Source organism: Tachyglossus aculeatus, unplaced genomic scaffold, assembly GCF_015852505.1.
Source record: "Tachyglossus aculeatus isolate mTacAcu1 unplaced genomic scaffold, mTacAcu1.pri scaffold_249_arrow_ctg1, whole genome shotgun sequence".
Lineage (NCBI taxonomy): Eukaryota > Metazoa > Chordata > Mammalia > Monotremata > Tachyglossidae > Tachyglossus > Tachyglossus aculeatus.
In genome coordinates this window covers 31,736-56,154 of record NW_024044964.1, presented here as the reverse complement: position 1 = coordinate 56,154, position 24,419 = coordinate 31,736, and the positions used below count along the sequence as shown (strand labels likewise).

Genomic DNA, 24,419 nt, shown 5'->3' with positions numbered 1-24,419 from the left:
TCAGACCGACTCCGAAAGAGGACGGACCGTGGCGGGTCCGGGGCCCGGACGGACGCAGACGCTGGCCCCGGATTTCCCGGGAGGCCGGCGGCAGATCCGCGGCTGGCTACTGATGTGCTCTCCCCTCTGGCCACTGCCTCCTGTGTGGCAGCTATGGGTCATTTTGAGGGGGGGGCACGTGGACCGCTCCCCAGATCCAACCCCGCCGTGTCAGGCCGGTGTAGATGAGGGACGTTGTCCGATCTGATTATTTGATGAAGATCTTCATCTTCTAGGGGATGCAGCGTGGCTCAGTGGAAAGAGGACGGGCTTGGGCGTCAGAGGTCGTGGGTTCAAATACCGACTCCGCCACTTGTGAGCTGTGTGACTTTGGGCAAGTCACTTAACTTCTCTGGGCCTCAGTTCCCTCATCTGTTAAATGGGGATGAAGACTGTGAGGCCCATGTGGGACAACCTGATTACCTTGTTTCTACCCCAGCACTTAGAACAGTGCTTGGCACATAGTAAGCACTTAATCAATCAATCGTATTTATTGAGCACTTACTGTGTGCAGAGCACTGTACTAAGCGCTTGGGAAGTACAAGTTGGCAACATATAGAGACAGTCCCTACCCAACAGAGGGCTCATAGTCTAGAAGGGGGAGACAGAGAACAAAAACAAACATACTAACAAAATAAAATAAATAGAATAGATATGTACAAGTAAAATAAATAAATAAATAAATAGAGTAATAAATGTGTACAAACATATATACATATATACAGGTGCTGTGGGGAAGGGAAGGAGGTAAGATGAGGGGGATGGAGAGGGGGACGAGGGGGAGAGGAAGGAAGGGGCTCAGTCTGGGAAGGCCTCCTGGAGGAGGTGAGCTCTCAGTAGGGCCTTGAAGGGAGGAAGAAAGCTGGCTTGGCAGATGGGCAGAGGGAGGGCATTCCAGGCCCGGGGGATGACGTGGGCCGGGGGTCGATGGCGGGACAGGCGAGAACGAGGCACTTTGAGGAGATTAGCGACAGAGGAGTGGAGGGTGCGGGGTGGGCTATAGAAGGAGAGAAGGGAGGTGAGGTAGGAGGGGGTGAGGTGATGGAGAGCCTTGAAGCCGAGGGTGAGGAGTTTCTGCCTGATGCGCAGATTGATTGGTAGCCACTGGAGATTTTTGAGGAGGGGAGTAACATGCCCGGAGTGTTTCTGGACAAAGACAATCCGGGGAGCAGCATGAAGTATGGATTGAAGTGGGGAGAGACATGAGCATGGGAGATCAGAGAGAAGGCTGATACAAGACGGGATAGGATGAGAGCTTGAACGAGCAGGGTAGCGGTTTGGATGGAGAGGAAAGGGCGGATCTTGGCAATGTTGCAGAGCTGAGACCGGCAGGTTTTGGTGACAGCTTGGATGTGAGGGGTGAATTAGAGAGCGGAGTCGAGGATGACACCCAAGGTTGCGGGCCTGTGAGACGGGAAGGATGGTAGTGCCGTCAACAGAGATGGGAAAATCAGGGAGAGGGCAGGGTTTGGGAGGGAAGACAAGGAGTTCAGTCTTGGACATGTTGAGTTTTAGGTGGCGGGCAGACATCCAGATGGAAATGTCCTGAAGGCAGGAGGAGATGCGAGCCTGGAGAGAGGGGGAGAGAGCAGGGGCAGAGATGTAGATCTGGGTGTCATCAGCGTAGAGATGATAGTTGAAGCCATGGGAGCAAATGAGGTCACCAAGGGAGTGAGTGTAGATTGAGAACAGAAGGGGACCAAGCCTTGGGGAACCCCCAGAGTAAGGGGATGGGAGGGGGAGGAGGAGCCTGCAAAAGAGATTGAGAATGAACGACCGGAGAGATAAGAGGAGAACCAGGAGAGAACGGAGTCTGTGAATCCAAGGTTGGGTAGCGTGTTGAGGAGAAAGGGGTGGCCCACAGTGTCGAAGGCAGCTGAGAGGTCGAGGAGGATTAGGATACAGTAGGAGCCGCTGGATTTGGCAAGCAGGAGGTCATTGGTGACCTTTGAGAGGGCAGTTTCCGTGGAATGTAGGGGACGGACGTCCATTTGTCTTTGAGAAGCAGAGTTGTTTGGGTTCCCGTGACCAAGTCACCAGGGGTGCAGGTGGGAGAGCAGAAGGTAGGTATTGTACTGGAAACAGGTCTATTGGGTCTGCAATTCTGGATTTCCAGTCCTTGTGAAATGAGCCTCTCCTGGGGATCGGAGGAGTGCCGGCTGGACAAGTGTTAGTCTGGCAGAGTATAGCAATCAGCTTAGCTGCAGTTTTCTGGGTGATGATAATTGTGGTATTTGTGAAGTGCTTACTGTGTGCCAGACCCTGTACTAAGTGCTGGGGTGGATACAGGCTGATCCGGTTGGACCCAGTCCCTGTCCCACATGGACTCACAGTCTCAATCCCCATTTTTCAGATGAGGTAATGGAAGCCCAGAGAAGTGAAGCGACTTGCCCAAGGTCACAGAGCAGACGAGTGGCCGAGCTGGAATTAGAACTCATGACCTGCTGAATCCCAGGCCCCTGCTCTATCTGCTAGGCAATAAATGACTGTCTCCATCCATTTGTCTAGGGGAATGGAGACAGACGTGAATGTGAATAAATTCTTTATAATCCATCTTTTAAAGTAAGTAAGTTTTCTGCCAACCCTGTATACTCCTTCTCCAGCTGTGAATACTGTTATATCCTGGTAGCAGATGTGGTCCTCATCTGTTGACAGAACGCAGGATGGGGGAACGTGGACCCTCAGCATCACTAATCCAGGTTCCCCAGTTCTGCGTGTCCATCGACTGCAGCCAGTGGAGAAGCTCCAGGACCGCTTCATTCCCATGAGGCCAACAATCCTCTTCCCCCCATCCTCAGAGAGGGCTTTCATGGTGTGTCCCAAGATTCCCTCGTTGTGAGCCCAGTTGGCTCTAAGGTCTGGGAGGAAAACCCCCACGGGCCTCCTCCTCCAGCAACGTGCAGGTCGGGGCCGGATGACCAAGGGGAGAACCCAACTGGCTGTTGCTCCTTCTGCAGATGCAGCTCATCATAGCTGCCCGGCCCTGAGTACTGTTCCCCTGAATTTGGGCAGTCAGGTCAATTCTCAAATGCACCCCACCATTGAAAGACTAGTAGGTCAGTCCCAATCAAAGGAAAGGTGGTGGTGGTGGTGGTGGTGGTGGTGTGTGTGTGTGTGTGTGTGTGTGTGTGTGTGTGTGTGTGTGTTTTCACGTGCATAAGTGTGTGCGTGCACACGTATGCGTGCGTGAAAGACAGGTTCATTTTTTGGTTGAGTAATGAAAAAGGAGTTGCCACTGTCATCAAGGAGGCTGGTTCTGGACTCAGGAACTTTGGGCTCTGTTCAGGGACCTGACTTTAGTTGGCCAATCGAGCAGACCGAGGGCCCTGTGCATCCCTGTCCGCAGGTGAGGACCCCCTCCGTGCCTAATAGTGGTAGCTCCTGTGGGAGTGGAGACCTTCACCATGACCACAGTGTGGATACAGAGCAGTGGATTTCCCAGTTCTAGTCCTGGGAAGAGATGGAGCCAGGAGCTAGGCTGCCATCTCTAAGGGAAGGTGTTGCTTATGGCTGGTGAAAATGTTTGTTTATGAATTTACATCCTTAAAAGTTCATCTCTAGAGAATGAGAGAATGGGGCTGGTACTGGAAATGGGGACTGGGACTCTGAGCAGGGAACTGGTTTTGTCTGACCTGACTGTAGGACAGAGAAGATTCGAGGCTGCCAATTTATTTATTTTACTTGTACCTTTCTATCCTACTTATTTTATTCTGTTGGTATGTTTGGTTCTGTTCTCTCTCTCCCCCTTTTAGACTGTGAGCCCACTGTTGGGTAGGGACTGTCTCTATGTGATGCCAATTTGTACTTCCCAAGCGCTTAGTACAGTGCTCTGCACATAGTAAGCGCTCAATAAATACGATTGATTGATTGATTGATTGAATTCTATAGATGGATCAAACCTTCCTGCTCCGCACCACTGTCTGCACATCCTTATTTCTCTCCTCACTCCGGTCCATACTTCACGCTGCCGCCCGCATCATTTTTCTACAGAAACATCCGGGACGTGTTTCCCCACTCCTCAAGAGACTCCAGTGGTTGCCCATCCACCTCCGCCTCAAACAGAAACTCCTCCCCATGGGTGTTAGAGCACTCGAGCCCCTTGCACCCTCCTACCCCACCTTTTTACATTCCTACTACAATCCAGCCCACACCCTTTGCCTCTCTAATGCCAACCCTCTCACTATATCTCCAACTAGTCCATCTCGCTACCCATCTCTCACCCACCTCCTTCCTCTGGCCTGGAAGGCCCTTCCTCCTCATACCCGACGGATAAAGACTCTATTCCCCTTCCAAACCTCACTGAAGTCACATATCCTCCAAGAGGCCTTCCCTGGCTAAGCCCTCCTTTCCTCTTCTCCCACTCCTTCCTGCATTGCCATAACTTGCTCCTTTCATGTGTCTCCCCCGACTCCCGCCCCCCACCCCCGCACACCAGCAGTTATGTCCATATCTGTAATGCACTTCTTTATATCACTGCTGGCTCCTTCTCTAGACCATAAGCTCACTGTGGTCAGGGAATGCATCTGTTAACATGTTATATTGTACTCTCCCATGTGCTTCGTACCGTGCTCTGCACACAGTAAGCGCACAGTTAACAGGTTTTGCTGACTGACTAACTAACTCTGCTCAGCCAGGGGCTTGGCCCTGTTGGTGGGGGTGCAGGGCAGAAGCCCCTTCAGGCCACTGGTAGTTGGTCTTCTGTCCTGGCAAAAAATTGAACGGTAACCCCAAACCAAATGGTCACACTGCCACTGGCCTGGCAATGTGACCATCCAACCCTTGAGTCTCTGCCCTCCTCATCCTTGACTCTCCCTCAGTAACCCATCTGGGACATCTTACGCCCCTGACCTTCCCTTCTCCATTAGTATCTGTGCCTCAGTTTCCTTATTTGAAAATGGGGATTAAGACTGTGAGTCCAGTGTGGGACAGGGACTGTGTTCAACCCAATTATCCTGTGTTTACCCAGCAGTTAGTATAGTGTCTGGCAGATAATAAGCACTTAGCAAAGACCGTAGTTATTACTATTATCCTGGAGGTTAGATTTGGCCAATCTGTGGGGGATTGATCAGCATAGATCCTGTTCTCATTTCTCTTGCCACTTGACTTTTTTATTTTTTAATTTTAATGATTATTTTAATGGTATTTCTTATTCGATTGTCATTCAATCAGTCAATCAATCGATCACTGCTATTGATTGAGTCCTTACTCCTTGCAGAATAGTATAGTAACTACTTATAATATTTAAGTGCTTACTATGTGCCAGCATCCTAGTAAGCTCTGGGGTAGATAAAAGATGCAGAGAAGCAGCGTGGTCCTGTGGAAAGAGCCCAGGCCTGGGAGTCAGAGTACCTGGGTTCTAATCTCATCTTCACCACTTATCTGCTGTATGATCTAGGGCCCGTCACATCACTCTTCTGTGCCTCAGCTACCTCTTCTGTGAAATGGGGATTACAGCTGTGATTCCCATGTGGGCCAGAGCCTGTATCTAATCTGATTAACTTGTCTCTAGCCCCACGCTTGGTACGGTGCCTGGCATGTAATAAGTGCTTATGGAGAAAAAAAAGGCCGTGGGGTCTACTCCTCATTCTTCTGTTCAGTCACTCGGGAGACATGTGAGTTTGAATGAATGAGTCATTTATAGATATGTGCATAACTTCTGTGGGGTTGACAGTGGGGTGGATATGTTCAGAAGTTCATGGGTGCCAATCCTGGCTCCGCCACTTGTCTGCTGTGTGTTCTTGGGCAAGCCACTTAATTTCTCTGTGCCTCAGTTCTCTCCTCTATAAAATGGGGATCAAGACTGTGAGCCTCATGTGACATAGGGACTGCGGCCAACCCAATTTGCGTGTAGCCACCCCAGCACTTAGTACAGTGCCTGGCTCATAGCAAGCACTTAACAAATATCATAATTATTATCATCGTCATTATTATTATTGTTATTATCGTTATTATCATTGCATGCTCCCCAGTGCACAGTACAGCAGCGCCACAGGAGGCAGCCACTAGTTCGAGACCTCTGATTGATTGATCGATTCAGCCGTGTCCTTCCCAAAGCCTCCCACTCTCAGACCGACTCTGAGAGAGGATGGACCGTGGTGGATTCTGGGCCCGGAAAGACACATACCCTTGTCCTGGATCTCCCAGGAGGCCGGCGGCAGACCTGCCACTACCGATCTGCTCTCATTCATTCAGTCGTATTCATTTAGTGCTTCCTGTGTGAAGAGCACTGTACTAAGCGCTTGGGAAAGTGCAGTACAGCGATAAAGAGAAACAATCCCTGTCCACAATGATCTCGCACTCTGGGGGTGACATTGGGGGGTGGGGTGGGGGAGAAAGATATCAAGACAAGTAAACAGACATCACTAAATACAAATCAAATTGCAGATTTATACATGAGTGCTTTGGGGCAGGGAGAGGTGGAAAGAGCAAAGGGAGTGAGTCAGGGTGACGGGTAGGGAGTGAGAGATGAGGGAAAGAGGGGCTTAGTCAGGGAAGGCCTTTTGGAAGACATGTGCCTTCAGTAAAGCTTTGAAGGTGGGGAGGGCAATTGTCTGGCAGATTTGAGGAGGGAAGGCGTTCCAGGCCAGTGGTAGGACATTGACCAGAGGTCAGCGGTGAGACGGGTGAGAACGAGGCACAGTGAAAAGGTAGCACCAGAGAAGTGAAGTGTGTGGGCTGAGATGGAGAGGAGAGAAAGGAGGTGAGGTGGGAGGGGGCAAGGTGATGGAAAGCTTTAAATCCAATGGTGAGGAGTTTTTGTTTGGATAGGCAGCCACTAGAGATTTTGGGGGAGGGGTGTGGCATTCCCTGAACATTTCTGTAGAAAGATAATCCAGGCAGCAGAGCAACGTATGGACTGGAGTAGGGGGAGGCAAGAGGTTGGGATGTCAGAAAGGAGACCGATACAGTAATCCAGGCTGGATAGGATGAGTGGTTACACTAATGTGGTAGAGGTTTGGAGAGAGAGGAAAGGGCAATTTTTGGCGATGTTATGAAGGTGAGACCGACAGGATGTAGGACCCGGACTGTGTCCAACCCGATGATCTTATCTCTATTCCAGTGCTTAGTTCAGTGCCTGGGACACAGTATGTGCTTCACAAACACCATGGAAAAAAACAAAACAGTGCCACCGGAAGGTGATTCATTCATTCCTTCAATCATATTTATTGAGCGCTTACTGTGTGCAGAGCGCTGTACTAAGTGCTTGGGAAGTACAAATTGACAAAATATAGAGACAGTCCCTACCCAGGTGATGGAGAGTCTCAGCCGCGCAGAACCATGCCCTTGTACCGCCATCAGGCGACAGAGTAGGACAGCCTCCCAGACCAGCACCTGAAGCGATGACGGGGTGATAGAGGCACAGCTTCACAGAACAATGCCTAGAAGCCACATGGGGCTGTAGAGAGAAGCCTTGCCCTAGAACAAGCCTCCTGCTGCATCATGCTATACTATAATATGCTGCCACCCAGTGCAGCCACCCTGAACAAGTCTGTTGTCACCATGGGGTGAGAGAGAGGCACAGTCTACCAGAATAACAATTAGTGCCACCAGGGACAGGCTGCTGCTCTCAGAACAGAAGATGGTTCTGGTTCCTGGGGCCAGGAGAATCTCTCCATAGCAGCTGCTCAGTGCTTCTCCTCGACCTCTTACACTGTGGGCACATTCAACTCCCAAATTTACCCCATTACTGATTGGCCTGAACTGCTACCCCAAAGGGAGTCTGTGTGTATGTGAATAGTAGAGGGGAAGAAGAGTGTTGAGGTGGCTGCCACTCAAGGGAGAACAGGAGCTGGGGTGCTGTGCAGGAGGCTTGTTTTCTCGTACTTGATTGGGACTGAGAAGACCCAGGGCCCTTAATTCTATAGAAGGGTCAAGCTTTCCTGTGTCTATAGCAAAACCTCCTCACCATTGGCTTTAAAGTACTTAAACACCTTGCCCCTTCCTACCTCATCTCACTGCTCTCCTACGACAACCCAGCCCGCACGCTTCGCTCCTCCGTTGCTCACCATCTCACTGTACCCAGATCTCTTCTGTCTCACCGCCGACCTCTCGTCTGCATCCTCCCTCTGGTCTGGGCTGCCCTCCCTCCTCATATGAGACAGAGAATTGCTCTCCCCCACTTCAAAGCCTTATTGAAGGCACAATTCCTCCAGGAAGCCTTCCCTGAGCTAGCCCTCCTCTCTTCTTCTCTCACTCCCTTCTGCCCCTCTCATGCTTGCTCCTTCATACATTCTCTTTCCCTCCCCCATGGCACATATGTTTATATCTGTATATATCTGTTATTTATTTATTTCTCCTTTTTGTCATTTGTATTAATGTCAGTCTCCCCCTCTAGACTGTGAGGTCATTGTGGGCAGGGAATGTATTTGGTTCTATATAGTACTGACCCAAGTGCTTAGTACAGTGCTTTGCACACAGTAAGCACTCAATAAATACAGTAATTGTTATTGTTATTAAAAATAAGAGTAAGGCCCCTCCCAGTCCCAGTTGGTGGTATAATCCGGTAGTCCAATTTGATATTGTCAGAGAATTAAAAAATATAATAATAATGATGATGGTATTTGTTAAGCGCTTACTATGTGCAAAGCACTGTTCTAAGCACTGGGGAGGTTACAAGGTGATCAGGTTGTCCCATGAGGGGCTTACAGTTTTAATCCCCATTTTCCAGATGAGGTATCTGAGGCACAGAGAAGTGACTTGTGCAAAGTCACACAGCTGACCGTTGGCAGAGCCAGGATTGGAACCCATGACCTCTGTGTCCAAAGCCCGTGCTCTTTCCACTGACCTACGCTGCCTCTCAAAATAAAAATATGTCTTTTTAAAAAGTGGTATTGGTTAACCAGTCTGTCAATCATATTTATTGAGCACTTACTGTATGCAGAGCAATGTACTAAGCGCTTTGGAGAGTATAGAATAATAAACAGTGTATAATAATAAACAGAACCTCCTGACTCTCCCCACGACAGTCTATACTTCACTCTGCTGCCCGGATTACCTTTCTACAGAAACGTTTTGGGCATATCACCCCGCTCCTCAAAAATCTCCAGCGGTTGCTTATAAACCTTTGCATCAAGCAAAAACTCCTTACCTGCTGGTTTCAAAGCTCTCCATCCCCTTGCCCCTTCTTACTTCACCTCTGTTCCCTCCTTCTACATCCCAGCCCACACACTCTGCCCCTCTGGTGCCAATCTCCTCGCTGTGCCTCATTCTCTCCTGTCGGGCCGTCAACCCCTGGCCCACGTCCTGCCTTTGGCCTGGAATGCCCTCCCACTTCAAATCCCCCAAACAATCAAACGTCCCCCCCTTCAAAGCCCTACTCAAGGCACACCTCCTTCCCAGACTAAACCCTCCTTTTCCTTTGCTCCCCCTCCCCTCCGTGTCACCCCGACTCGCTCCATTTGCTCTGCACACAGGCAGTGAAGCATTGTGGCTCAGTGAAAAGAGCCCGGGCTTTGGAGTCAGAGGTCATGGGTTCAAATCCTGCCTCCACCAATTGTCAGCTGTGTGACTTTGGGCAAGTCACTTCACTTCTCTGTGCCTCAGTGACCTCATCTGTAAAATGAGGATTAAGACAGTGAGCCCCATGTGGGATAACCTGATTACCTTATATCCCCTTCAATGCTTAGAACAGTGCTTGGCACGTAGTAAGTGCTTAACAAAAGCCATCATTATTAGTAGTAGTAGTACAGTGCTCTGCACACAGTAAGTGCTCAATAAATACGATTGAATGAATGAGTGACACAGCCCCCTGTTCCATAAGGAGCTCACAGTCTTCATCTCCGTCAGTGGTCATGGGTTCAAATCCTGGCCCCACCAATTGCCAGCTGTGTGACCTTGGGCAAGTCACTTAACTTCTCTGTGCCTCAGTTATCTCATCTGTAAAATGGGGATCGACTGTGAGCCCCCTGTGGGGCAACCTGATCACCTTGTATCCCCCCAGCACTTAGCACAGTGCTTTACACATAGTAAGCGCTTAATAAATGCCATTATTATTATTATTATGATAAGTGCACTCAGGCAGGGAGAGGTGGGGATATTCAAATTAGTCCATGTTTCCATTGACTAGAAAGATTTTAGGAGGCACAGGAGAAGGAATAGGACCAAATGGGCTTATCCATTGATGTTCATTAAGTCATTCATTCAATTGTGTTTACTGGGCACTTACTGGGTGCACAGTACTGCACTAAACACTTGGGACACTACAAAACAACAACAAATGGATACATTTCCTATCAACAATGAGCTTACAAAATTGTGGATACCCTTGTCTTTTTTTTTAATGGCATTTGTTAAGTGCTCATGTGCCAGGCACTGTACTAAGCGCTGGGGTAGATACAAGCTAATCAGGGTGGACACAGGCCACATCCCACACAGCCTTAAGCCCCTTTTTCCAGGAGATGGAATTAAAACCTAGAGAAGTGAAGGGATTTGCCCAAAGTTCCCCAGCAGGCAAGTGGCAGAGCAGGGATTAGAATCCAGGTCCTTCTGACTCTCATACCCGGGTTCTATCCACTGAGCCGTGCTGCTTCTGGCCAACAATATGGGCATTCAAGGTTTGGCTGCATTCTGTGGCTCTCTACCAAGAAGCCCGAGGCATTTTACAAAATCCATCTCCTGACAGCGCACCGAGTCCCGCGAATATTGTCCCTTCCTGGCTCTACTACCCTATCTTTCTCCTCACTGACCTCTCTGCCTCTGGTCTCTCTACCGCCCAGGGTATTTTCCAAAACTCTCACCCGGAACAGTGATGATTAAAGCCATGGAATTGAATGAGCTCCCCGAGGGAGTGAGTGTACAGTAAGATAGAAAGGGTTTCAAAAGAGAACCTCAAGGGACCCAAACAAGTTAAGGGATGGAGGGAGAAGAGGAACTGCTGAGAGACTTTTTCATTGGCTTTTTTGAAAAATGGTATTTGTTAAGTGTTAACTTTGTGCGAGGCAGTGTTCTGCGCTCTGGGGTCGATAGAAGATAATCAGGTTTGACACAGTCCCTTTCCCACATGGGGCTCACAATCTTAATCCCCATTTTACAGACGAGGTCTCTGAGAAGTGAAGCGACTTGCCCAAGAACACACAGCTGACAAGTGGCAGCACCGAGCCGGTTCTGAAGAGAACAAATTTCCTTCTGACTCCCAAGCCCGGGCTCTATCTACTAGGCCTCGCCATGTATAGACCGTCGACGGGCAGCCGAGAACTGTGTCGAATGTGTTTGGCCCACCTGTCTGGGATTTCAGCACACCTGGTCAGGCACTGCTACCTGTAGGAATTTTTTGTGCTTACCCTGTGCCAGGCACTGTACTAATCGCTGGGGTAGAAACCAGCTAATCACATTAGACTCAGTCCCGGTCCCATCTGGGGCCCACTGTCTTCATCGCCATTTCACGGATGAGGGAACTGAGGCCCAGAGAAGTGAAGTGACTTGCCCAAGGTCACCTACCGCCTACCTGTACTAAGCATTGGGGTAGAACCAAGATCATCGGGATCCACATGGAGCTCACCTTCTATGTAGGCGTTGTGGGCGGTGAATGTGTTTGTTATACTGAATTCTCCCAAGCGCTTAGTACAGTGCTCTGCATGCAGTTGATGCTCAATAAATATGACCGATCGACTGATTGAGGGAGAACGGGTTTTGAATCCCCATTTTGGTGATGAGGGAACTGAGGCCCCGAGAAGTGAGGTGGCACGCCCAAGGTCCCACAGAAGACAAGTGGAGGAGCCGGGGTCAGAACCCAGGTCCTCTGACTCCCGGGCCTGTCCTTTTTTGACTAATAACAAGATATTGTGTTAAGAAGGCTTTGGGACCTAAGAACTAACTAACCCTAATAACGGAATTTCAAGATTTTGCATTAGGAAGGCTTTGGGACTTAAGGCCAAATAACACTAATAGCAAAATGGCAAAATTTTGTGATAGAAAGGCCTTTGGGCTTAAGCCTCGGATGCATTAGTGGACACATTTCTTCACTGTGATAATCGATCGATCAATCCTATCTATTGAGTCCTTACTATGTGCAGGGCACGGTACTAAGTGCTTGGGAGAGTACAATATAACAATATAACAGACACGTTCCCTTCCCACAGTGCGCTGACAGTCTGGAGAAGGAGACGGACATTCATAGAAATAAATAAAAGTAGAGCTATGTACATAAGCGCTGTGGGACTGGGGGTGGGGGTGGTGAATAAAGGGAACAAGTCAGGGTGCCCCAGAAGGGAGTGGAAGAGGAGGAAATGAGGGCTTAGTGAGGGAAGGACTCTTGGATATGGAGATGTGCTATCAATAAGGCTGAGAAGGTGGGGAGAGTAATAGTCTTTCAGTTATCAAAAGGGAGGGGATTCCAGGCCCTTGTGTTCTCACACTCCAGTGCCTCATAAGGATGTATCTGTCTGGGGCTGTATGGGTTCTCCGTTTTATTATTATAATTATTATTATTATTACTACTACTACTACTACTACTACTAATAATAATAATGGCATTTGTTAAGTGCTTCCTATGTGCCAGGCAGTGTACTAAGCGTTGGGGTGAATACAAGCAAATCGGGTTGGACACAATCCCTGTCCCACATGGGTTTCACAGTCTTAATCCCCATTTTCTAGACAAAAGAAGTGAAGCAGTTTGGCTTAGTGAATAGAGCACGAGCCTGGGAGTCAGAAGGACCTGGATTCCAATCCTAACTTTGCCACTTGTCCGCTCCGTGAGCTTGGGTGGGTCAGTTTACTTCTCTGGGCCTTAGTTCCCTCATCTGGAAAATGGGGATGAAGACTGTGAGCCCCATGTGGGACAGTGGTCTGTGTCCAACCTGACAATGGTGCATCTACCCCAGCACTTAGTATAGTGCCTGGTACATGATAAGTGCTTTAACAGATACCATTCAAAAAATGGAAGTGACTTGCCCAAGGTCCCCTAAGTGGCAACGTTGGCATTAGAATCCAGCTCTTTCCAACTCCCAGGCCCAGGCTGTATCTGCTAGGCTGTGCTGCCTCCTCCAACTCTCTCCAAGCCCTCCTTGAGCAAGAGTGAGCGGATCAGCTCCACAGGCTCTGTTCCCCCCCAACCCCTCCCCGCAAAGGAAAACGCCCTCTTCCCTACCAGTGGAGGATGGAGAGGCAGGGGCCGGGGGACACGCTGGAGCCAGGGAGTGCCAGTGACTTGAGGGCGCGTCCATTCCTGCAGGCAGAGCAGGGGTGGCACAATTCTGTTTGCCCTGAGACTCCCACGGACTTTTGATCTGGAGCGAGGAGCGGGGAAGAGAGCGCATCAAGGGCAGAAGCTTTTCCCCACACAGCAGTGGCTGCTCAGAGTCCCAGTTACTTGGAATGGTGGGATGGCCTGGGGGACAGGGACCCCCGGAGCCATACGATCTGGTGCCCGGGAACATCTCTACCAATTCTGTTCTATTGTCCCCTCCCAGGTGCTTAGTACAGAGCTCTACATGCAGTCATCATGATGGTACTTGTTAAGCGCTTACTACAAAGATGATCCGGGCAGCAGCGTGAATTACAGACTGAAGTGGGGAGAGACAGGAGGATGGGAGATCAGAGAGGAGGCTGATGCAGTAATCCAGTCGGGATAAGATGAGAGATTGAACCGGCAAGGTAGTGGTTTGGATGGAGAGGGAAGGGCGGATCTTGGCGATGTTGCGGAGGTGAGACCGGCAGCTTTTGGTGACGGATTGGATGTGAGGGGTGAACGAGAGAGCAGGAGTCGAGGATGACACCAACTTGCTCTGAGCCCAGGCACTGTACTAGGCACTGAGGTAGATCCAAAGCTGATCGCTTACCATGCCAGGCACTGTACTAAGCTCTGGGGTAGATCCAAGCTAATCAGGTTGGACACAGTCCCCGTCCCCCATGGGGCTCACAGTCTTCATCCCCATTTTCCAGATGAGGGAAGTGAGGGCCAGAGAAGTGAAGTGACTTGCCCAATGTCAAACGGCAGCAGACAAGTGGCAGTGCCAGGATTAGAACCCAGGTCCTTTTGACTCTCAGGCCCTTGGCAACTCCATTTGGAATGACACTCTCCACATCTGGGCATTTCTAAACCAGCATCGTCCTGACAAGCCAGACTTTTTGATTCCCCAAACCCCAGCGGGGAGGAGGAAGGAGAGAGACTCATTTGCCATCCCCCTGTCTCTGGCTCCTCAAGCTTTGACTCATCGATTTGGAGTAGCAAGTTGAGATTCGGGCAAAACCGCGATTCAGAAATTCGAGATCCAGCTTACAGTCTAGAGGACTTTATTTGTGCCGCCCCACCCTCAGCCCCACTGCACTTTTAAAAATTGAATATTAGTAATTATTAGTAATTAGTAATTTACATTGATTTCCATCTCCCCCTCTAGACTGGAGGCGCCTTGGGCGGGGAACGTATCCACTGATTCTGTCGTATGGTCCGCTCCCGAGGGCTTAGTGTGGTGCTCAGCACAGGGGAAGCGCTCGATGAATTCCATTGATGGATTGATTGATTATGTGTATATCTGTAATTTACTTTAATGTCTGTCTCCCCCTCTAGACTGTAAGCTCCCTGTGGGCAGGGAATGTGTCTACTAACTCATCCTCTCCCTAGAGTTTAGTACAATGTTCTGCACAGTAATCAATCAGTCGTATTTATTGAGCGCTTACTGTGTGCAGAGCACTGTACTAAGCGCTTGGGAAGTACAAGTTGGCAACATATAGAGACAGTCCCTACCCAACAGTGGGCTCACAGTCTAGAAGGGGGAGAAGCGCTCAATCAATCCAGTTGACTGACTGACTCCCTCTCTAGACGGCAAGCTCATTGTGGGCAGGGAACATGTCTACCGATTCAGGTATAGTGTACTCTCCCGAGCGCTTAGGACAGTGCTCAGCACTCAGTAAGTTCTCAATAAATATCATTGACTGACAGACTGACCGTAAGGTGGTTATGGGCAGGGAACGTATTGACCAACTCTGTTGTAGTGTACTCTCCCAAGCGCTTAGCACAGTGTTGTGCACACTGGAAGCGTTCAATGAATACGATTGATGGATGGATCGGTTGATCGATCCTTGTTGGATTCTGGAGGAATTGGCTGAGATTGAGCCTTGCTGGCCTTTCCCGAGCCTCGGGCGCCACCTGCCAGTAGGTCCTGGTTCTACCCCGTGAATCTCCACCCGGCGCCCGAGGACAAGAACTGTTGCCAGTGGCTTGATCCCACCCAAGCCTAACACCCAAGCCAGAGGTCGCCTGACAAAAGGTTATTCTGTGCAGAATCCTCCTCTCCGAGGTCGTGGGGGAGGTGTTTAAGTCGTACTGTCGATCAGTCAGTCAATGGAATGTATTGAGACTTTCTATGTGCAGAGTACTGTACTAACCACTTGGGAAAGTACAATCCAACAGACTCAGCAGACGCGTTCTCTGCCCATAATGAGCTCACAGTCTAGTGTACGAGTTTACAATCTAAAATCAGAGATGGCGTTAATAGTAACTAATATTATCTGCTCAGCTAATAATAATACTGATGGTATATGTTAAGCTCTTACTGTGTGCTAAGCACTGTTCTAAGCAGCTGCCCGGCCTTGTGGATGGAACACGGGCCTGGGAGTCAGAAGGACCTGGGTTCTAGTCCCAGCTCTGCCACTGGTCTGCTGTAAGTTGGACACTGTGAACCCCATGTGGGACATGTACCGTGACCAACCTGGTAGTTTGAATCTAGCCCTGTGCCAGGTCCTTCCAACTCCCAGGCCTGTGCTCTATCCACTAGACTATGCTGCTTCTCTTCCTACTAGGCCACGCTGCTACTGATGGAGAGATTTTACTGGTGCTCAGGAGCCCAGCTAAAAAGAGCAGTACGCACGAGTGGGACTATAGAGATCTCATCTCATGTGACCTTGGGGCATTTTTGCCCATAGAGAGGCGGGTTGTTCTCTCTCCTCCTTCTTGGCCAACCTATCTTCCCCAAGTCGCTGCCCAAATACAGTTACCCACTTTCCGATTGCTGCCTGCCAAGCTGACCTGTCTCCCAGCCGTCCGATGCCCTCCTCTCAAAAACCTCCATGTTGCTGTGACCCATGCAGCCCCTCACTCCATCATGGGCACCCCCGCCCTTCATCCTCACCCTGTCCCCTGCCCTCTCCTGCCTCCTCCTCATCTCATGTCACCCCCATTTGATAGGTGAGGAAACCGAGGCAGAGAAATGTAGTGACTTACCCAAGGTCACACAGCAGGCAAGTGGATAGCTCACAGGCCTGGGAGTCAGAAGAACCTGTGTTCTAATCCCAGCTTGGCCACTTGTTGGCTGTTTTACCTTGGGCAAGTCACTTCACTACTCTGGGCCTCGGTTCCCTCTTCTGTAAAATGGGGATTAAGATCGGGAGCCCCAAGTGGGACAGGGACCATGTCCAACTTGATTTGCCTGTATCCACCCAGTGCTCAGTGCGGTGCCTGGCCCATTGTAAGTGCTTAGCCAATAGCACCATCATCATTATTATTGAGAAGCAGCGTGGCTCAGTGGAAAGAACCCGGGCTTTGGAGTCAGAGGTCATGGGTTTGAATCCTGGCTCCCCCAATTGCCAGCTGTGTGACTTTGGGCAAGTCACTTAACTTCTCTGTGCCTCAGTTCCCTCATCTGTACAATGTGGATGAAGACTGTGAGCCCCCCGTGGGACAATCTGATGACCGTGTCACCTCCCCAGCGCTTAGATCAGTGCATTGCACATAGTAAGCACTTAATAAATGCTATCATTATTATTATTATTGTTATGGGGATCAAGACTGTGAGCCCCATGTGGGATGGAGACCATGTCCAACCTTCGAAGGTGAGAAGGAGATAATAATAGTAATGATGGCATTTATTTAGTGCTTACTATGTGCTAACTGGGCAGGGGCGGAGCACTTCTGACCTCTCGATTTTCCTGGGAGACGGGGTCAGTGGAAATAGATGAGGTCCCCTTGGGGGAGGGCAGCAGGGCAGGCAGCATCATCTGGAGGGTGCCAAGCCTTGGTGATAATACTAATGATGACTGTGGTATTTATTCGGTGCTTACCATGTGCCAGGCACTGTACTAAGCACTGGGGTAGGTGCAAGCTAACTGGGGGTTGGACACAGTCCCTGTCCCACATGTGACTCACAGTCCCAATTCCCATTTTACAGATGAGGTCACTGAGGCCCAGATAAGTGAAGTGACTTGCCCAAGGTCACCCAGCAGGCAAGTGGAAGAAGAAGCAGCATGCTTCTAACGAGAAGCAGCGTGGCTCAGTGGAAAGAGCACGAACTTTGGAGTCGGAGGTCATGGGTTCGAATTCTGGCTCCCCCACATGTCTGCTGTGTGACCTTGGGCAAGTCACTTAACTTCTCTGAGCCTCAGTTACCTCATCTGTAAAATGGGGATTAAGACTGTGAACCCCACATGGGACAACCTGATCACTTTGTATCCCCCCCAGCGCTTAGAACAGTGCTTTGCACGTAGTAAGCGCTTAACAAATGCCAACATTATTATTATTAAGTGGAACCCAGGTCCTTCTGATTCCCAGGCCTGGGCTCTAGCCCCTAGGCCATGCTGCTTCCCAGTGTGACCCGGTAGATAGAGCACGGGCCTGGGTTCTAATCCCAGTTTCACCATTAGCCTGCTGTTTGACCTTGTTTCCTCAACTGCGAAATAATAATAATAGTAATAATAATAACCGCTATAACTGTGGCATTTGTGAAGTGCCTACTATGTGCCAGGCCCTGTACCTAAGCGCTGGAGCAGATGTCCCTGCATCTGCTTCAGGCAAATAGAGTTGGACACGGTCCGTGTCCCTCTCGTGTGGCTTATGATAAATAATAATAATGATGGCATTTATTAAGCGCTTACTATGTGCAAAGCACTGTTCTAAGCACTGGGGAGGTTACAAGGTGATCAGGTAGTCCCACGGGGTGCTCACAGTCTTAATCCCCATTTTACAGATGAGGGAACTGAGGCACAGAGAAGTTAAGTGACTTGCCCAAAGTCACACAGCTGACAATTGGCGGAGCCAGGATTTGAACCCATGACCTCTGACTCCAAGGCCCGGGCTCTTTCCACTGAGCCACGCTGCTTCTCAGGTCTCATGATCTTAATCCCTGTTTTACGGATGAGGGAACTGAGGCCAAGAGAAGTCAAGTGACTTGCCCACGGTGATCCAGCAGACAAGTGGCTGGGTGACATCAAGCAAAAACTCCCCATTCTCGGCTTCAAGGCTCTCCATCACCTCGCCCCCTCCTACCCTCCTTCTACAGCCCAGCCCGCACCCTCCACTCTTCTGCCACTAACCTCCTCACTGTGCCTCGTTCTCGCCTGTCCCGCCATCGACCCTTGGCCCACGTCCTTCCCCTGGCCTGGAATGCCCACCCTCCACACATCCTCCAAACTAGCTTTCTTCCTCCCTTCAAAGCCCTAGTGAGAGCTCACCTCTTCCGGGAGGCCTTCCCAGACTGAGCCCCCTTTTTCCTCTTCTCCTCCCCTCCCTCTGCCCTACCGCCTTCCCCTCCCCACAGCATTTCTATATATTTGTACATATTTAGTACTCTATTTATTTTACTTGTACATATTTGCTACTCTAATTCATGATGTGCATGTAGCTGTAATTCTATTTATTCTGACGGTTTTGACACCTGTCTACATGTTTTGTTCTGTTGCCTTTCTCCCCCTCCTAGACTGTGAGCCCATTGTTGGGTAGGGACCGTCTCTATATGTTGCTGACTTGTACTTCCCAAGTGCTTAGCACAGGGCTCTGCACACAGTAAGCGCTGAATAAATATGATTGAATGAATGAATGAAAGTGGCGGAGCTAGGATTAGAATCCAGACCTTCTGAGTCCCATGCCCGTGCTCTATTCCCTAGTCCATGCTGCAAAATGGGGATTCAATACTTGTTCTCCCTCCTACTGGACTGTGAGCCCCGTGTGGGACTGAGACTGTAGCTGGACTGATTAACTTGTATCTCCCACAGGGCTTAGAACAGTGCTTGATACATTTCCCCCTTCTAGACTGTGAGCCCGTTGTTGGGTTGCGACCGTCTCTATATGTTGCCGACTTGTACTTCCCAAGCACTTAGTACAGTGCTCTGCACACAATAAGCGCTCAGTAAATACGGTTGAATGAACGAATGAATGGAAAGAGCACGGGCTTGGGTGTCAGAGGTCATGGGTTCTCATCCTGGCTCCGCCACTTGTCAGCTGTGTGACTTTGGGCAAGTCACTTAACTTATCTGGGCCTGTTACCTCATCTGTAAAATGGGGATGAAGACTGTGAGCCCCATATGGGACAACCTGATTACCTTGTATCTCCCCACCCCCAGTGCTTAGAAAAGTGCTTGGCACATGGTACGCGCTTAACAAATACTATTCTTCTTCTTCTTATTATGACCTCATATCTACCACAATGCTTAGAACAGTGCTTGGCACATAGTAAGTGCTTAACAAGCACCATAATTAAAGTCACATTCATTAATTAATAGGGAAGGAGAAAAGGTATTTAATCACCATTTTACAGAGGAAGAAACTAAGGCAATGAGAAGAGTTGTCCAAAGTCACACAGAGCAGGCCAGTGACTGGGATTAGAGGTCCAGCATGCTGGGAAAGCAGCATGACATAGTGGATAGAGCAACGGGCCTAGGAGTCAGAAGGTCATGGGTTTTTATCCCAGCTCTACTGCTTGTCTGCCGTGTGACCCTGGGCAAGTCACTTCACATTTCTGTGCCTCACCTCATCTGTAAAATGGGGATTGAGACTGGGAGCCCCACATGGGACGGTGACTGTGTCCAACTGGGTTTGCTTGTATCCATCCCAGCGGTTAGTTCTGTGCCTGGCACGTAGTAAGCGCTTAACACATTAACACATCATCATCATTCATTCATTCATTCATTCAATCGTATTTATTGAGCGCTTACTGTGTGCAGAGCCCTGTACTAAGCGCTTGGGAAGTACAAGTTAGCAACATATAGAGACGGTCCCTACCCAACAGCGGGCTCACAGTCTAGAAGGGGGAGACAGACAACAAAACAAAACATATAAACCAAATAAAATAAATAGAATAAATATGTACAAGTAAAATAAATCAATAGAGTAATAAATATGTACAAACATATATACATATATACAGGTGCTGTGGGGACGGGAAGGAGGTAAGGCGGGGGGATGGGGAGGGGGAGTAGGGGGAAGAAGAAGGAGGGGGTTCAGTCTGGGAAGGCCTCCTGGAGGAGGTGAGCGCTCAGTAGGGCTTTGAAGGGAGGAAGAGAGCTAGCTTGGCGGATGTGCGGAGGGAGGGCATTCCAGGCCAGGGGGAGGACGTGGGCTGGGGGTCGACGGCGGGACGGGCGAGAACGAGGCACGGTGAGGAGATTAGCGGCAGAGGAGCGGAGGGTGCGGGCTGGGCTTGTACAGGACCTGCCAGTCGCTGGCCTTGGTGTGAGACAGTGTCATCCGTCTGAGGATCAGGGGCACGTTCTTGATGTTCCCCAGTAGGCCGTGGAGCGCCTGGGCCATCTCCAGTTTCCGGGGCTGCAGAAAGAACTGGATGCCATCCAGCCGGGCGTTCAGCTCACTCAGGTCCCGGGTCGGGCGCATCGGCCACAGCCTGAGTTGTTTTTCTCCCCACTTGCAGCGGCACCTGTTCAGGAGTCCAAACACATGGAGTCCCTCCTTCAGGCCTGGGGCCAGCTTGTATACCAATGAATGGGCCTCACTCTTGAGTATCTGCAGCACACAGTAGGTGTCCCGATCCACGGTCACTAGATTTGTCAGGACAAACTTCTTGAAGCCGAGGATGGGGACGACCCCACTGCTTTCTTCCAGCTCCACCCCTATTCTCTTCTGGTCCAGGAACTTTAGCAATCCCCCGAGAGCACGGACTGTCACGGGACAGTCGAACGGCACGATGGATGCGAGGAAGAGAATCTTCTCTCTGGGGCTCATGGGCTCCGTGATGAAGGAGGAGAAGGAGCCAGTGAGCAGGCGCTGCTTGCTGATCTCCAGGCCGAAATCCACGCTGGGAAACAGGACTGCTTCAGGTCTTCCCATCACTTCGTTGTTGCCAGAACCTGGGGAGGCCAATCCTTCCAGGAACCGAGTCATGTTCTCATCCCGCTTCATGCTGGTCACGATGGACCAAGGCCCGATCTCATCCACGACTCGCTAGAGGAGTCGGAGATTTTCATGGTCTGGGGCATCTGGCATAAAGTAGATGATGGGGTCACCCGTGTCGTAGTAGGCGATGCCCAGGTGTCCCACGTGCCACACCACGCTCAGGTGTGTCTCTGCTCTCTCCTCCTCTTCCTCTTGCCCAAAATGCCCCTGCATGGATGGTGAGATCTGGGGGTCAGTGGGGATCATCCCAGCCACCTGCCCCTGAGGGCTTTTGGATGCCATGCCAAGGGAAGTCTTGCTGTCAGAGACCCTGCCCGCTCCATTTCTGTCATTTGGGTGAAGTGAGGGAGACTCTGAGGAGAAAAGAAGTCTAGAGGTGGCAGCAGTTTCTGTCTTTTTGATGATACGAGTTTTTAACTGGTATTTATAAGCACTGTATCAGGCACTGTCCTTCACGCTAGTGTAGATCAGGTTGGATACAAGTCCATGTGTTGAATCCCCATTTTACAGATGAGGGAACTGAGGCCCAGAGAAGGGAAATCACACAGCAGGTAAGTGCCAGAGCCAGAATTAGAGCCCATTCATTCATTCATTCGTTCAATCGTATTTATTGAGCGCTTATTGTGTGCAGAGCACTGTACTAAGCGCTTGGGAAGTACAAGTTGGCAACATATAGAGACGGTCCCTACCCAACAGTGGACTCACAGTCTAGAAGGGGGAGACAGAGAACAAAACAAAACATATTAACAACATAAACTAAATAGAATAAATATGTACAAATAAAAGAAATAAATAGAGTAATGAATACGTACAGACATACATACATATATATATACAGGTGCTTCTGACTCCCAGGCCTGTGCTCTATTGTTCTATTGTCCTTTCCCAAACACTTACTAGAGGGCTCTGCTCAGAGTAAGCGCTCAATAAGTACCATCGATTAATGGTTGATCCCAACAGGAGTGGCCATGCCACCAGAGGGTGGCAAGTCACATAGGGTGGCGTGTGGCCATCTGTGTAGCCAGCACGTGGCATTCTGAGGAGCAGAGGGAGGGGTAGAAGCAGCATGGCCCTAGTGGACAGAGCCCGGGCCTGGGAGTCAGAAGGACCTGGGTTCTAATCCTACCTCCACCGCATGTCAGTTCTGTAACCGTTCATTTATTCATTCATTCATTCAATCGTATTTATTGAGGGCTTACTGTGTGCAAAGCACTGTACTAAGCACTTGGAAAGTACAATTTGTCAACAGAGACAATCCCAATCCCTACCCAACAATGGGTTCACAGTCTAGAAGGATGGAGACAACAAAACAAGTAGACAGGCATCAATAGCATCAATATAAATAAATAGAATTATAGATAGATACTCATCATGAATAAAATGAATTGGGCAAGTCACTTTGCTTCTCTGGGCCTCAGTTAGGGTGCTCAGCTAGGTCTAATTCCCATTGCTTAGTTCAGTGTTTAGCCCAAGGTAAGAACTTAAAGTTCCACAATCATCATCTTGTGTATAGGACTGAGTTCCATGTTTGTGCACATGTGGGAGCAACTAGTTGAAGAAGGAATTCCTTCTTTCTGGAAGGAAAGAATCTACATTTACATTTGGCTGTTTCACCTATTGTTTAACAGCGGGCAGCAGGGGCAAGGTGCTTTCAGAATATCATGAAAGCGGCAGAAACCGTTCCCTGGGGAAGTAACTGGGGTGACCGGTCAAACAGGGTAAGACCAAACATGGGATCCGGAAGGGCCGGGATTCAAATGTACCTGTTTTGAAAGCTCAGAGCTACTGGGGGCTCCAGAGTGGGAAAGCATTGTGTGTAATCATAATCATCATCATCATCATCATCATCTCTGTGGTGTTTGTTAAGCGCATACTAGGATAACAATAATGCTGGTACTTGTTAAGCGCTCACAGTCTTCGTCCCCATTTTACAGATGAGCTAATTGAGGCACAGAGAATTTACGTCACTTGCCCAAAGTCAGACAGCTGACAAGGGGCGGAGCTGGGATTAGAACCCACGACCTCTGACTCCCAAGCCCGTGTTCTTTCCACTAAGCCACGCTACTTCTCAGTACAGTGTGGCAGGCACTGTACTAAAAGCATTGGGATAGATAGAAGCAAATTGGGATGGACACAGTCCCTGTCCCACATGAGGCTCACTGTCTTAATACCCATTTTACTTGAGGTGACTGTGGCACGGAGAAGGTAGGTGATTTACCCAAAGTCAAGCGGCAGACAAGTACTGGAGCTGGGATAAGAACCCGGGTCCTGCTGACTCCCAGGCCCATGCTCTATCTAATAATAATAATTTTGATATTTGTGAAGTGCTTACTTGATACTACTATACTAAGTGCTTAGGTAGATACAAGATAATAATGATAATAATAACGATGGTGGCATTTGTCAAGCGCTTACTATAAAGGCTGCAGGACGGGTTTGAGCCCAAGGGGTAAGTAAGCATGGGGAAGTCAGGGTCGTGGTCCTCCCTGGCTTCTCCTGGTAATAAACCACCTGCGCTGCAGGCAGCAGGGAATCGGAGCAGCAAAAGGAACTTCCGCCACAACTCCCCCTTCCTGACTCTCCCCCACCAAAAAATCCCACAACCGATAAAAGGGGGGAAAGAACTGGTCCCTCTGGGGCCGCAGAACAAAGAAAACAAATATCTAAGACCTGCGCCGAGACACCTTATTGGGGCCGAGGCCAAAGCACCTAAGACTTTACCAGGATGGTGTGCTGCGGGCGGCCGGACTCCTTGAAACTCCTCTGATGTGAGACTATCTTCAGGAAATTTGGGGGAGCCAGTAGGATTGGTAGCTCTCTTTGGTCATAATTGTGTGTGGGTGTGTGAGTGTGTCCACATCTACCCCCGTTTTAATTAGACTAAGCATGGGATAAAGTGTGCCGCTGTTTACGGTGGTAATAATAATAATAATAATAATAATAATAATAATAATAATGGCATTTGTTAAGTGCTTACTATGTGGGGTGGGTACAAACAAATTGGGTTGGACCCAGGCACTGTCCCACGTGGGGCTCCCAGTCTCAATCCCCATTTTACAGATGAGGGAACTGAAGCACAGAGAAATGAAGTGACTTGCCCAAGGTCACACAGCAGACAAATGATGGAGTCGAGATTAGAACCCATGAACCTTCTGACTCCTAGGCCCGGGCTCTTTCCACTAAGCCATGCTGCTTTGGTGAGCGCCTCCTCCAGGTGTGCAGGTCGGGACCCGGCGGGCTCGGCGACGGCAGCGGTTCTCAGCAACGGCGGTGGTTCTCGGCGGTGTGGGGCCGTCGCCATGGCAGAGGCTTCCCTCTTCCGTGACAT

The 24,419-nt window shown here is 49.7% G+C and overlaps 1 protein-coding gene across 1 annotated transcript; it reads right to left on the bottom strand.

The window, feature by feature from the left end:
* On the bottom strand, nucleotides 1-24,419 carry LOC119923767 (mutS protein homolog 5-like). Its single transcript, XM_038743021.1, is given in 7 exon segments — nucleotides 1-151; nucleotides 2,917-3,037; nucleotides 13,124-13,363; nucleotides 20,377-21,416; nucleotides 23,603-23,607; nucleotides 23,813-23,869; nucleotides 24,282-24,419. Coding segments are annotated over 7 exon segments (1,752 nt in total).